Source organism: Bos mutus, chromosome 5 (assembly GCF_027580195.1).
Source record: "Bos mutus isolate GX-2022 chromosome 5, NWIPB_WYAK_1.1, whole genome shotgun sequence".
In the NCBI taxonomy this organism is placed as follows: domain Eukaryota; kingdom Metazoa; phylum Chordata; class Mammalia; order Artiodactyla; family Bovidae; genus Bos; species Bos mutus.
The window spans coordinates 113939007-113955049 of NC_091621.1; the positions used below are offsets into that span (position 1 = coordinate 113939007).

The following is a 16043-nucleotide window of genomic DNA, read 5'->3' on the forward strand; positions in this document are numbered from 1 at the left end:
CACAGCTTACAGGGGTTAAGAGATTCACACAAATGCACACTGCCAGTAAGCTGCAGATTCAGGATTAAAATTAGTCAATTTTCCGTAAAATTCTTTAAGAGTCTCCTTGCTAACCTAACTGAGGAGTCATCTAGCTTCTCCTGTAAGCGTCGGATGGTGCCCCTTTGAGGCTTTGTGGGCCTCTGTGACGGCTTCTAAAAGTCTGAGCTGTAACTTGGAATCTGCTGTGGAGGGTCTGCAAAGAGCCGGCTGGGGTCCAATAACCCGGCGCTCACAGAAATGGGGAGCGGCGGGGTTCGGCTGGTTGGCCAGCTCCTGGGTGGTTCTTTACAGCTCGGCTAATCCAGGAACCGCAGGCAGTGTTGGGAGGTGTGCTCTTGGCACCGGTGATGATCATCACACCGCTCTCGGGTGCTCAGTCTCTCAGTCTGCCTGACTCTGTGCGACCCCATGGACTGCAGCCCTCCAGGCTCCTCTGCCCATGGGATTCTCCAGACAAGAACACTGGAGTGGGTTGCCATGCCCTCCTCCAGGGGATCTTCCCGACCCAGGGACTGAACCCGCATCGCCTGTGACTCCTACATTGGCAGGCAGTTTCTTTACTACTAGTGCCATCTGAGAAGCCCACACACTTCTCTAAAAAACTGGGGAAATGGGATTTATGAGACTGCAGACTGCCCATCCAGTTCCAGCTCTCTCTCCCGGCTGGAAAGGTCTTTTCACCCCCTTCTCCAGCCTGGCCCTCCTGTGTCCCTCAGCCTCTCACTCAGCACCCTCCAGCCCACGACTCTGCTTCTCTAAGGGACCCCTCCCTGCAAAGCAGTCTTCACCCCAGCTCTTTCAGGAATGATCCCCAAGGGACACACAGCGGGGTTCCTTGTGGAGGAGGGTGTGAGGTGTTGTGGGGGGACATGGGCAGGTCTGAAGACCCTCACATCCCTGCCGAAACCCTGTGCACCTATGCAGATCAGGGTCTTCTGCCCACTGTCTGGTAGCAGGATGTCTGCCCCTGGAGCGTGAGCTCAGGGCAGCCAGCCATCCCCAAGACCGGCTCCTTTCCACCTGTGGTCCTGCCCTGCCAGGCCAGCTGGCTGCCCACCGCTGCTCTGAGCACCTGTCAGATGGCTGAAGCCCATCTCACCTACTGCGAGTGGACTTCCTGTCATTACACAGGAGAAAGAAGAACAGGAGCACTGGGGGAGCAGCCTACCACCGCATCGGCTATACCCCAATACAAAATGAAAAGACTGGGAAAAAAAGAAAACCTGCCCATCTTGGGTCTTCATCCCCTTAACACCACTGTATGTCCCCCACCCAAAATGCACTTGACAGATAAGTGAGGGCTGGTAGGGGTAGGGGAGATGCTGTCAGAGCTCCAGCAGAACCTATGCTTCCTCTAGTCTCGTCCGGGTGAAACCATGACTGCAGCATGAGAGACTGCAGGAAGACGCTCAGAAGAACTTTTATACTAGCGGCAGGAAGGTACCAGACCAGGGGTGGGCAAGCCACGCCCCCGTCCTGTAAGTGGGACCCAGAGCCTGTTTTCCTATGCCCAGTGAGCTAAGAATGACTTTTACATTTTTTAACGGTTGAAAACAACATCAAAAGGATAATATTTAGTGACATATGAAAATGACATACAATGTTCATTTCAGTATTGGTAAGTAGAGTTGTTTGGGGGCGGGCCACACTGTCTGTGGCTGCTGGTGCTGATGTAAGCAAGCAGGACCCTCTGGGGCCTTCCCAGGACAGACCCCTTCCCAGCATCCTCTGCTTTAGATCCTCTCTGAAGGCTGCCCACTCCAGTATTCTTGCCTGGAAAATCCTGCAGACAAGGAGCCTGGTGGGTTACAGACCATGGTGTCGCAGAGTCAGACATGACTGAAGTGACTTAGCACGAAAGACCTAGATAATAGTATCTGAAGCACACTGCCTGAGTTGTTCTACAGATGATAAAAGCCACCACCAAATGGAAAACGTCATATACCTGATGATCATGAGTACGTAGTCCCCGGGCCTCCTGGAGCCCGAGGATTGATCACCTGAATCCCTGTGACAGCGCTCTGATCTCTCACCATCAGCCAATCAAGAATTGTGCATGAACTGATCACAGACCCTGGAACTCTCCCTTCCAAACCTGGCCTTTAAAGATGCTTTGCTGAAACCCCTCAGGGAGCTTGAAGGTCCTGGGCTCCTTGCCTGACCTGGTAATAAATGCTACATTTCCTTCCCCACAACCCAGCATGGATAGATAGCTTTATGGCGCATGGGACAGTGGATCCGAGTTTGGTTTAGTAACCCGGCCACAGAGCGGAGAGTCACAGTACCTCGTGGGAGTGGCTTGAGCACAACTCAGAGCTGTGCTGCAAGGCAACAAGTCAATGCCTTTCCACCTGTGTTCCAGAAGGTTCTTCTCCATGTCTTCAAGAAACTTATATTGCAATCACTATTTTCCACAATCCTAGGGCTTCAGCAATATGTGAACCGTGAACTTCCTGATGGTCAAGCTGGTTTTAGAAAAGGCAGAGGAACTAGAGATCAAATTGCCAACATCCAATGGATCATGGAAAAAGCAAGAGAGTTCCAGAAAAACATGTATTTCTGCTTTATTGACTATGCCAAAGCCTTTGACTGTGTGGATCACAATAAACTGTGGAAAATTCTGAAAGAGATGGGAATACCAGACCACCTGATCTGCCTCTTGAGAAATCTGTATGCAGGTCAGGAAGCAACAGTTAGAACTGGACATGGAACAACAGACTGGTTCCAAATAGGAAAAGGAGTTCATCAAGGCTGTATATTGTCACCCTGCTTATTTAACTTATATGCAGAGTACATCATGAGAAACGCTGGACTGGAAGAAACACAAGCTGGAATCAAGATTGCCAGGAGAAATATCAATAACCTCAGATATGCAGATGACACCACCCTTATGGCAGAAAATGAAGAGGAACCAAAAAGCCTCTTGATGAAAGTGAAAGAGGAGAATGAAAAAGTTGGCTTAAAGCTCAACAATCAGAAAACGAAGATCATGGCATCCAGTCCCATCACTTCATGGGAAATAGATGGGGAAACAGTGTCAGAGTTTATTTTTTTGGGCTCCAAAATCACTGCAGATGGTGATTGCAGCCATGAAATTAAAAGACACTTACTCCTTGGAAGGAAAGTTATGACCAACCTAGATAGCATATTCAAAAGCAGAGACATTACTTTGCCAACAAAGGTCCGTCTAGTCAAGGCTATGGTTTTTCCTGTGGTCATGTATGGATGTGAGAGTTGGACTGTGAAGAAGGCTAAGCGCTGAAGAATTGATGCTTTTGAACTGTGGTGTTGGAGAAGACTCTTGAGAGTCCCTTGGACTGCAAGGAGATCCAACCAGTCCATTCTGAAGGAGATCAGCCCTGGGATTTCTTTGGAAGGAATGAGGGTAAAGCTGAAACTCCAGTACTTTGGCCACCTCATGCGAAGAGTTGACTCATTGGAAAAGACTGTGATGCTGGGAGGGATTGGGGGCAGGAGGAGAAGGGGACGACAGAGGATGAGATGGCTGGATGGCATCACTGACTCGATGGACGTGAGTCTGAGTGAACTCCGGGAGTTGGTGATGGACAGGGAGGCCTGGCGTGCTGCGATTCATGGGGTCGCAAAGAGTCGGACACGACTGAGCGACTGAACTGAACTGAACTGAGGGAGTTACTGAGTCAGAGAAAACAGCTCCCAAGTCAGACAGCAAGTATAGACCAGAAAAAGAGCACCAGGAGATCTGGCTCCCACAAGAGTCTGGGTCGATGTCTCCTTCCAGGACAGAGTTAACGGCATCTTTTCTGTTAAAGGGCTTCCTTGGTGGCTCAGACAGTAAAGAATCTGCCTGCAATTCAGGAGACCTGGGATTGATCCTTGGGTTGGGACGATTCCCTGGAGAAGGAAATGGCAACCCACTCCAGTATTTTTGCCTGGGAAATTCCATGGACAGAGGAGCCTGGCGGGCTACAGTCCAAGGGGTTGCAAAGAGTCAGAACGACTGAGCGACTAACACTTTCACTTTCTGTTAAAGACGTCACATCCCAAGAGACAGGTCCCAACCCAAGAGAGGGAGACCCAGGCCCTTGGCATTCCAGGTGGGCAGGCCCAGCCCAGGGACCCCTTACCTGCATATCTGCCCTGGCGATGAAGCCCTTGCCCTCCTTGTCACAGGTCTGAAAGAATTCCTGTGCCCTCCTCAGCATGGCCAGCTGAGTCGCTGCCAGCTCCTGAGTCCCCTCGCATGGCAGGTCGTCCAGGGAGCCCAAGCAGGCCCCACTCCCCTGGCGCCCCCGGCCAGATCCCCGGGGTCTGGAGACCATTCTCCCATCAATGGTGGCCATCCGGATCTGTCAATTTCTTCGAGTCTCTTCAGAACCTGAAGATGGAAGATGAGAGAGAGGCGTGGTGAGGATGGAAGGAGGCTGGAGAAGGACGTGGGGTTGGTGAGAGGGAAGCAGAGAACCACCTACCAGGGTGCCTGTCTCTCTCTTAATTAGCATGAGCTCAGAACAGGGGAAATGCACCATGATCACTAACAGATCAGCCAGCCCATCAAAGTAAGCAGAAAAGATTGGCCGGGGGGTGGGGTGGCGGCGGGGGATAGACGTTTCCAGATTGAAAGGAGGCGGCCAGAGAACTGAATCAACAAATAGATGTAAATCAACATCAAAAGTACAGATCCTGATAGATCAGTTATCATTTCTGGAGTGTTCCTCTGGAGGCAGGTACTGCACCAAGATCCCTCTACACATTTCCCCACCCTCGAATGGAGGGATTGCAGTCATGGTGACTAGCAGTAGAGGAAGATATTTGGGGTTGGGTCTTCCTGGTAGCTCAGATGGTAAAGAGTCTGCCTGCAATGTAGGAGACCTGGGTTCAATCCCCGGGCTGGGAAGAGCCCCTAGAGGAGGACGTAACAACCCACTCCAGTATTCTCACCTGGAGAAGCCTATCAGTTCTATCAGTGTTTGTTCTATGCTTTTGGCATCTGTTATTAGGTCCAATTGTGTTTAGATTACTTTATTCTATTGATGAATCTTGCCTGGAGAATCCCACAGACAGAGGAGCCTGGCGGGCTATCATCCATGGGTTGCAGAGTCGGACACGACTGAAGCCATGTAGCATGCACGCATTGCTGAAAGAATTTTCAGTTCATGGCACAGGAGGAAGAAACCTAGGTGGAGCCTGTGTGTTCAGTTGCTCAGTTGTGTCTGACTCTTTGCAACCCCATGGACGATAGCCTGCCAGGCTCCTCTGTCCATTGGATTCTCCAGGCAAGATTCATCAATAGGATAAAGTAATCTAAACACAAATGTACCTAATAACAGATGCCAAAAGCAAATGCACAGAATAAGAACTGATAGAAATTCAAGGAGAACTAGACAAATCCACAACCACATTTAGATTTCAATATCCCTCTATCAATAATGAATAAAACAAGGAGACAGAAATCAGAAAGGATACAGAAGGCTTGAACCAAACTGTCAACTATTTTGACCTAATTGACATTAATAGAAAAATCTACCCAACAAAATCTGAATACAAATCTTTTAAGTGTAACATGGAACATTTACCAAGACAGTCCATATTATGGTCCACAAAACAAGATTCAACAAATTTAAAAGGATTCAGTCAAACAGAGTATGTACTCTGACCACCCTGGAATTACATTAGAACAACAACAGAAAGACCTCTGGAAAATCGCCAAATATGTGGAAACTACATAATGCTCTTCTGAAACCCATGGCTCAAAGGAGAAATGTAAAGGGAATTTAAGAAGCATTTTTTAACTAAATGAAACTGCTGCTGCTGCTAAGTCACTTCAGTCGTGTCCGACTCTGTGCAACCCCAGGGACAGCAGCCCACCAGGCTCCCCCGTCCCTGGGATTCTCCAGGCAAGAACACTGGAGTGGGTTGCCATTTCCTTCTCCAATGCATAAAAGCTCAACATATCAAATTTTGTAGAATATCGCTAAAGCATTACTCAGGGAAAGATTTACAGCACAAAACACACATAAAAGCAAAGAAAGGTCTTCATCAAGCAGCCTCATCTTCTACCACTAGAAACTAGAAAAAGAGGAGCAAATTAAACCCCAAGTAAGGAGAAGAAATAACAATCAGAGCAGAAATCAATGAAATAAAAAAACCTGGAGAAAAATCAATGAAACTAAAAGCTAGTACTTTAAGAAGATCAATAAAGACAGAAGACACTATATCACAGTATCAGGAATTTGAGATGACACCATTACACATTCTACAGACATTTAAAGCATAATAAGGGAAAATTATGAGCAAGTTTATGCCAGTAAGTTTATCAATTTAGATGAGATGGAGAAATTCCTTGAAATATCACACTAAATATCAAAGCTCACTCAAGGAAAAATAGGTAACACGAATAATACTTTATTTTAAAAATTGAACTGACAGTTTAAAATCTTCCTATAGGAAAACTCTAGGCCCAGGTGGCTACGCTGATGAAGTCTACCAAATACTAAAAGAAAAATTAATAGCAATTCTATTCAAACTCTTCTGGAAGATTGAAGGATAGGAAATACTTTCTAACATATTGTATGAGGCCAGGATTACCCTGACACTCAAACTAGACAAAAACATTAAAAGAAAAGAAAAACAGACCAAAAACCTTCATGAACATAGATGCAAGAATTCTTTAGGGAATTATAGCAGATTGAACCCAACACTGTATAAAAAGAATGATACATCCTGATTAAGTGGGGTTTTATCCCAGGAGTACAAGAATGGCTTAATATTTGAAAATTAACACCATAATTCACCACATTAACAAATTTAAAAGACAAACGGTATGATCATCTGAATAGATGCAGAACAAGCATTTGACAAAATCTAACACCAACTTCTGGCAAAAACTCTCAGCAAACTAGAAATAGGAAGGAGTTTTCCCAATCTAAAAATGGGTATCTACCCAAAAAAAGTGACAGTTAAAATTATACTTGGTGTAAAACCAAATGTTTTTGCCCTATGATCAAGAAAAAGACAAGAATGTTGTCTCACCACTTCCATCCAACATTGTTGTTAGCATCTCACCAGTTTGATGAGACAAGAAAAGAAATAAAAAGCACCCAGATTGGAAAGCAGGAAGTAAAATTATCTTTATTCCCAGACAACTTGAGTGTCTAGTAGGAAATCTGACGAAATTCACAAAAAGCTGCTAGAACTAACATGTGACTTTGACAAGTTTAAAAGATACACACTCTCTATACGAAAATCCATTGTGCTTCTGGATGTCGGCAACAAAAAGCTGAGATTGAAATAAAAATATCATTTACAGTGGCATCAAAAATATGAAATGCTTATGGATATATCTGAGAAAAAATATGTAGTACTCATCCATGGAAAGATACAAAATATTGGTGAGAGAATTTAAAGAAGACCACAATCAGTGGAAAGAGTTGAATGTTCATGAACTGAAAGACTCAATCCTGTTAAGATGCTATTTCTCCCTAAATTCATCCATAGATTCATCTCAATCCCAATCAAAATCCCAGCGGGTTTTGTAGAAACTGACAACCTGATCCAAAATTCATGTGAAAATGCAAAGGACCTAGAAGAGCCAAAACAACTTCAAAAAAAGAAAACAAAGTTGCAAGAACACTACTGGATTCCCAGACATTCTGAGTCTGCAGTCGTGAAGGCAGTGTAATATTGGTATAAAGACAGAAAAGTAAATAGATAAATGAAACAGAACAGAAGATCCAGAAATAGACCTGTATATAGAACTAATTTTTTTGCAAAGGCAGTTCAGCAGAGGGAGTGTAATCCTTTTAGCAAATGGTACTGGAATAATCGGATATCCATTTGCAAAAATGAATTTCAGTTCATACCTTATCCCATATACTAAGATTTACTCAAAACGGATCATAGAACTAAATGGAAAATCTAAAAATATTAAACTTCAAGAAGAAAACATCTTTGTGACCTTGGCTTAAAGTCAAATATTTCTTAGGTACAGTAGCAATAGCATAATCCATTTAAAGGAAACCCTGATAAATTGGACTTTATAAAAATTTCAACTTTCTGCTCTTTGAAAGATACCATTTAAGCTCCACAGAGAAAAATATTTGCAAATCATGTATCTGATAGAGAATTTTGATCCAGAATATATAAAGAACCCTCAGAACTTATTTGGAGAAGGCAATGGCACCCCACTCCAGTACTCTTGCCTGGAAAATCCCATGGACGGAGGAGCCTGGTAGGCTGCAGTCCATGGGGTCGCTAAGAGTCGGACACGACTGAGCGACTTCACTTTCACTTTTCACTTTCATGCATTGGAGAAGGAAATGGCAACCCACTCCAGTGTTCTTGCCTGGAGAATCCCAGGGACGCAGGAGCCTGGTGGGCTGTCATCTCTGGGGTCACACATAGTCGGACATTACTGAAGCGACTTAGCAGCAGCAGAACTTATTAATCAGAAAATAAACAACTCAATTTTTTAATGGACAAACATTTGAACAGGCACTTCACCAAATAAGATATATTGATATCAAATAATTGCATAAAAATGTTCAACATTATTAGTCATAAGGGAAATGCAATTTAACACCACAATGAAAGGCTACTATACACTTACTAGAATGTCTGAAACGAAAAAGATTGACCAAGTCTTGGCACAGATATGGGGTGATCGGATGGAATACTCAAATGCTGCTGGTGAGAATGTACACAAATGTACAACCCTTTGGAAAACATTCTGTGGTTTCCTTAAAAAGTCAAACAAACTCCTACCATCCTAAATATTTACTAACAGAATAAAAGCATATATCTGTACAAAGACTTGTCCATGAAGGTTCATAGAAGCTTTATTCGTAGCAGCCAAAAACAGTCAAAACGCTCATCGGCATGTGAGTGGGTAAAACTGTAATGTAAACCCACAATGGGATACTACTTGGGTTTGAAAGGAGAGGACTGTTGTTCCAAGGAACAAACTGCATTGAATTTCAATCACATGAGTGAAAGAAGTTGGACAAAAATAGTGCACCCTATTTGATTCCATTTATATAAAATTATGAAAAAGGATGACTACCTAAGTGATAGGAAAGAGATAAGGGAGGGTGGGAGAAGGTGAAAAGCAGGAATGGCAAATGGGCAAGAGGAACCTTTTGGTGGTGTAGACGTGTTCCAAATCTTACTTGCTGTGGTGGTTTCATGGAGATATACATATACATACAGACACTCGTACACATGTATACATACATGTATATACGAACATGGGCTTCCCTGGAGCTCAGTGGTAAAGAACCTGCCTGCAATGCAGGAGAAACGCGTTCAGTTCCTAGGTCTGGAAGATCCCCTGGAAGAGGAAATGGCAAGCCACTCTAGTATTCTTGCCTGGAGATATCCCATGGACAGAGGAGCTTGGTGGGCTACGGTCCATGGGGTCCCAAAAATTCAGACATGACTGAGCGACAGAACAACAATTGTATGTCAATAGTTCAACAGATCTATTTAAAATATATATATAGGCCAGCCAGCCCCTTCTTATGCTTCCCAGAACTTGCAAATCTTGCACCACCTGCTGTGTTTATTCCCAGGATCCTGACTCCTCCTTTGACTTTCAACTCTGGCAAGCCGGAAATGCCTGAAAATTCAGCAGTTTCCCTGTGAAAACCCTCAGTCACATAGTGTCGGAGCTAAATGAACATGGAAAGGAGGGGAGCAAGGCAGAGTTCCTTCTGCAGACTCTTGCCCCAGTCGGATGCATGAGCTCACCTCCTTTCTCCTCTGACTTGGCCAGAAATCTTCCCATAGTATCTGTGGGGTTCCCAAGGGGAAGAGAAGACAAAGCCACAGAAGTGCTTCTGCTTTCATTTCCAAATAGAATGGAAGCCCTGCGCTGGGCTGGGCCGTCTCACATTTGGGTGATGCTCTGGCCCGGGACTGAACACAGCTTTCTGCCTCCAGGATGCTTCAGGCCACCAGAGAGTAACTCCGTAAGAGGGAAGAGGTTGTGTGTGTTAGTTGCTCAGTCCTGTCCAACTCTATGTGACCCCATGGACCACAGCCCTCTGGGCCCTTCTGTCCCTGGGGTTTTCTAGGCAGGAATATTGGAGTAGGTTGCATTCCCTTCTCCAGAAGATTTTCCTGACCCAGGGATCAAACCTGGGTCTTCCCCACTACAGGCAGAGTCTTAACTGTCTGAGACACCAGAGAAGCCTCCATAAGAGGGCAAGTGGTGGGATATGGCCCAAAGACAGTAGACAAAGTCTGTCACCATCACAAAGGGAAAGAGAGCCCGCTCTTATCTGCCTGTCTCCATCAGAGCTGGCAGACGGCCGTTCTTCCTCCAGAATGGCTCCAGAAAAGCCTTCATACACGGATGGAAATTATCCAGCCCTCTTATATTTCCAGAAGCATCTCCAGACCTCCAAAGTGATTCACAGCTCAGTAATGGCTATAATCAGAACATTCACAGACAAAGCCTAAATCCTCTCTGAAGGCTCTGAGCCCCTTCCCTGTTACTCTGGGCTCCTCAGAAATGGAGCAGGCTGGTACCCCCTCTCCACCATGCCAGAGGCAGACTTCAGAGTCACCCTGACCTTCCTTGAAGCTCTCCTGACGCAGGTAGGACTAAGAGTCCCACAGCATCTTCAGTATCTGATCAGATCCTATTAATTACCCAGGCTCCAGTGGAGGAATATTCTATATGCAGCAGTGATCCAGTACTCTTGCCTGGAGAATCGCAGGGACAGTGGAGCCTGGCTGGCTACAATCCATGGGATCGCAGGGGTCAGACACGAATTAGCGACTAAACCTCCACCACCACCGCCCACTTGTTAGTGACTAACTTCATGTTGCCAGCATCACAGGGAGGCAGATGGGCCAGTCGTGTCAAGCTGTGGGGGTGCCGGAGGGCTGCTGAGCAAAAGGCAGCTGCAGCCAGAGAGGGTGTGAAAAGCTTGGGGGGCCTGGTTCTTACCCGCCCCTGGGAGGGAGCAAGTGAAGGAATAATTGAGGAGGCATCAGACGGGAGGTGTGTCAGTTTCCTAGGGCCATTTTGCAATAGAGGACCAAAAACTGAGTGGCTTAAACAACAGGAACATATTCTCTCATATTCTGAGGGCCAATCCTGAGGCTAGAAGCCCAAATCCCGTGTGTCTCAGAGTGGGCTGTGCTTCCTTTTGATAGAGACAAAGCTGGTGATGAAACAATTAATCTCACTAGGGGATTGTAAGTAGAAAAAAATATGAGAAAGCCCTGTAAGTTAATGATCTCTCAAGAAAGCAGGTTTGCTTAACCACAAAACCAAGCTGGCTTGCTTAGCAACCATGCGACAGAAGACATGCCTCCAAACAATGAAACAATGGCGGCATGAGCCCCACACCCTGCCCAGTGAGCTTAGTGAGTTAATAACCCCTAGGACATGCTCTCTGCACACATTTGGTGGAAAGTCACTCATTGTACAGAGACCTGAAATAATATTTTTCAAGTCCTGGCTTGACCACGTCGAGACAAGAAAACTCCCCTTCCCAACCTAGAGGAGGAGTTGATGGAAGTGTGATGGCTACTCAAGGATGAGGAAGAAAGTGGCCTTTTTCCCCTCCCTATTTTTCCTTTGATTATAAAACTATAGCCCACTAAGTTCTTGGGTGCGGTACTCTCCCACCCATCCACTTGTAAGCCACACAAGTGTCCTGTTCTAATAACTCCCTTCTCATCTATCAATTTACTTCTTGCTGAATTCTTTTCACATAGAGACATGTACAGCTGTGAGAGCTGGACCATAAAGAAGCTGGGGTGCTGAAGAATTGATTCTTTCAAACTGTGATGCTAGTGAAGGCTCTTGAGAGTCCCTTGGACAGCAAGGAGATCAAACCAATCAATGCTAAAGGAAATCAACCCTGAATATTCATTGGAAGGACTGATGCTGGAGCTGAAGCTCCAATACTTTGACCACCAGATACAAAGAGCTGACTCATTGGAAAAGGCCCTGATGCTGGGAAAGATTGAGGGCAGGAGGAGAAGGGGGCAGCAGCAGATGAGATGGTTGGATGGCATCACCGAGTCAATGGACATGAGTCTGATTAAACTCCAGGAAATGGTGAAGGACAGGGAAGCCTGGTGTGCTGCAGTCCATGGGGTCCCAAAGAGTCAGACATGACTTATCGACTGAACAAGAGACATAAAGGACCAGAGCTCTTCCGAGCACCCCGAAATACCACCTAGCGGTTTCACTCTGAGACTCTTTCCAGGCAAGACTTTTCCTGCCTCTTCCCAGCTGGCGGCCAGCCTGGAGTCCTTGGCTCTTAGCTGCATCTCTCCTCTGATCTCTGCCCCCATCGCCACAAGGCCTCTCCCTTCCACATCTGCTCCTATCATCTTTCTATCTTACATAACCAGTCATGTTGATTAAGGGCCCACCCTAATGACTTCATTTCAACTTCTCTAATTGCCCTTACAATCACCCTACTTCCAAATGGCTCAGCAGTTAAAAAAAAAAAAATGCCTGCAATGAAGGAGATACAGCTTCAATCCCTGGGTTGGAAAGATCCCCTGGAGGAAGATACAGCAACCCACTCCAGTGTTCTTGACTGGGAAACCCCATGGACAGAGGAGACTGGTGGCTACAGTCCATGGGGTCACAAAAAGAGTCGGACATGACTGAGCGATTTAACACGCACACAGGCTACTTTGAAATCAGGTCACAATCCAGGGTCCTGGGGGTTAAGACTTCAATGTGTCTTTTGGGGATACAACTCAAGTCCTAAGAGGTGGTGTCTTAGAAGACCCTGAGACAGGGATGTGGGTGAAAGGGGCTAGTTTGTGAGGGATGGAAACATTGTCCAGGGAGTAGAAAGGGAGTGCAGCCTGTGAGAGGTGCCTTCTCCAGCCAGTTATGGGGTGGGGGGGATGCCAAGGGCTACTGGAGCCTCCCAGGAACTTGGGGATAGACCACAGGTCTTAGTGGTCCAACCCCAGGCCAAGGAAATGGATTCCTTGTATGTCAATCCCTCTCAATCATGGAGAGCTGCCCCTGAGGATGTCAGGCCCCAGCACTCCAGGGGCCATGTGTGGCGGCTCTAGAGAAAACCCCCCAGACAAAGGGGCAGCTAGAAGTGGCCAGAAGACTTGGAAATGGTCAGCACTACCCCTTCCATGAAGTGGGCAGGGCACCAACAGCATCTGGAACTAGAACATGGGGGAAGGGGAGTCTCCAGGCCACCCACCTGCAATTCAGATGCGTCCAACCTCAGTTTCCCTATCTGTAAGATGCAGATGACAGTACTTACTTCCCGTGAGGACCAGGCAACGTAAAAACATGCAAAACACTTGGAAATGATGACGGGCACACAGTAAGTGGTTGGTAAGTGTGAATGAACTCTTACGATCATTTCTAGAGCATTTTCAGTATTATTCTTTCTAGTTCAAAAATCTGAGAGTGAGATGACTCCTTGGAAGGTGATTCGATAATCCAAGATGTATAAACTCCTAATGATGCTAATTATCCTTTTCAGTTGCAAAAGGACTTTCCCTTCCATCCTCCCATCTCCATCATGTGAAGCTGTCAGAACTGGCTGTCCTTTCCCCTTTTCATTAATGAGCATCTCAGTCTCTGAGAGATGACCTGCATGACCTGTCTGGGGTCATCAAGCCAAGCTGAAACTCAAACTTACCACCACTGAGAGTAAGAGAGGACCACACCAGCAACCTGGGGGCTCTGTTTGTTTTCTAGGACTCAGCAAAGGGCAGTTTTCAGTTCTTTCTCCCTCCTGTGAGAATCCTTCACAGTCTGCTCCAGCCCTCAGCATTGTACATGCCTTCAGGGCCCAACTGTAATTCCTCCTCCTCCGAGGAGTCTTCCCTGACCACCTGGTCTGGATTGCCTTGGCCTCTGAGTACTTACTCTTTCTTACTCTTTTTTAGAACACACTGCTTGGTCCAATTGGCTAGATTTTCAAGTGCACATAATATGTCTAATTTCTTCCACAAAGACAAATGCCCTATTAATAGATCCTAGTAGGTATGGAATTGACATATGATGATTTAAATGAACAAATTCCCAGCCTGGTACTTTGCATATGACAGGTGTTCAATAAGTGTGTGTTGGCTTCCTAACTGGCCCTGGAGAGTGAGGGCTGAGAAGGATAAGTATTGGTTGTGTGTGTGTGTGTGTGTGTGTGTGTGTGTGTGTGTGTATTCAGTTGCTAAGTCGTGTCTGACTCTTTGCGACCCCATGGATTGTAGCCCACCAGGCTACAGTATTCTTGCCTGGGAAATCCACCATGGAATTTCCCAGGCAAGAATACTGGAGTGGGTTGCCATTTCCTTCTCCAGGGGATCTTCCCAACGTGGGGATCAAACCCTCATCTCTCGCATTGGCAGGCAGGTTCTTCACCACTGAGCCACCAGGGAAGCCCAAGTATACAAGGAGAAATATCTACCTGGTCTTTGTGCCTGGTTTCTGGTGCAGAGCTCCTAAAACCCTTAGAATTTCCTGCGTGAAAGAAGAGTCTTTTGTTATTTATAATGAGCCCCTTTCAACCACACCTTAGTTCAAGCTAAGGAGTGACTTTGGGTAGGTGGCTTTGGGTGGGTTTCAGGATGGGGACTGGTGGCCAGACGAACCAACCGTGTGATTAGAAGTGTCGACTAAGAGAAAAAAAAAAATGCATGGCCTAAAAGTTGAGAACTATATTTTATACAAGGAGACTGCTAAAGAATCCAGCCCTGGAAAACAGCCTCTCAGATCACTCTGTCTCAAAGAGGCAAGGGAGGCACCAGGGTACATAGGAGTTCTTGCTAGAAAAATAAAACTTACAGTCAAAGATTAAAAGATTACTGCTAATCACACATACACACAAAACCCCCAGACATTTCAAGTTAATGAATTTAGCCCTTTTCTGCTGTCTGAGAAGATGCCAGAGATGGGCTCATTGAAATTATCCCTGTGATATGCCTCTTAACTATCTAGGGCCAGTATCCTGGTTTTTCTCCACCCTGAACCCCCTCAGGTGCACCACCGGGAGCAGCTGCTGTGGCTGATGACTTGACGGTTGCAGTGTGGTTGTGAACTGAAATGGCAGGTGACATTTTTTATTCACAGTGGGTTGGCATCTCAACCCCACCCCACACCTCCAGGAAGGAGAGAGAGGCTGGAGCTTGACTTAGTCACTCGTGGCTAATGATTTAATCAATTCTGCCAACATAAAGAAGCCCCAACAGATGGGGTTCGGGGGGACCTGGAGGATCCTAGGATCTTTCCCTTACCCTGGGCATCTCTTCCATCTGACTGCTCCCCAGTTGTATCCTTTGTAACAAAGGGTGATAAGTAAGGCACTTTTCTGAAGTCTGTGCGCCCTTCTAGAGAGTTAATGAACTTGAGGAGGGGGTTGTGGAAAATTTGTGGTGGGTCAGACATATGGGGGTGTATGGTTCAGGGCCCCCACAGTGGCTACTCTCTTGCTTTCTGTACATCCCCTTCTCAACCTGTCCCTGGTTGAGACTGAATTCTCACTGTAACCGAGACTGGTTACACCCACACCAACTCACAGGACTGACCTTCCCTCTTACTGTTGCTGTCGTTCAGTCGCTAATTCATGTCTGATTCTTGTGACCCTAGGGACTGCAGCACGCCAGCCTCCCCTATCCTTCACTATTCCCAGACTCTGCTCAAACTCATGTCCATTGAGTCGGTGATGCTACCTAACCATCTCATCTTCTGCTGCCCCTTCTCCTTTGCCTTCAATCTTTCCTGGATACAGGGTCTTTCCCATTACTAATTGCCCCCTGCACTTCTCCAGTAGCATACTGGACACCTTTCAACTCAGGTGGCTCATCTTCTAGTGTCATATATTTTTGCCTTTTCATACTGTTCATGGGGTTCTCGTGGCAAGAATACTGGACTGGTTTGCCATTCCCTCCTCTAGTGGACCATGTTTCATCAGAACTCTCCACTATGACTCATCTGTCTTGAGTGGGGCTTCTTTGTCAGTTCAATTCTGAGACTAACGCAGACCCCACAGGGTAAGGGCTCACAAGCCCTCAGA

At 46.2% G+C, this 16043-nt stretch overlaps 1 protein-coding gene across 1 annotated transcript in view; it reads right to left on the reverse strand.

Moving 5' to 3' along the window:
* The window catches only part of CRACR2A (calcium release activated channel regulator 2A), a 125150-nt gene that overhangs the window by 77075 nt on the left and 32032 nt on the right, over positions 1 to 16043 (reverse strand). The window contains 1 exon segment of the mRNA XM_070371756.1: positions 4149 to 4399. Coding sequence (XP_070227857.1) covers positions 4149 to 4364 — 216 coding nt within the window. The 5' untranslated portion in view covers positions 4365 to 4399.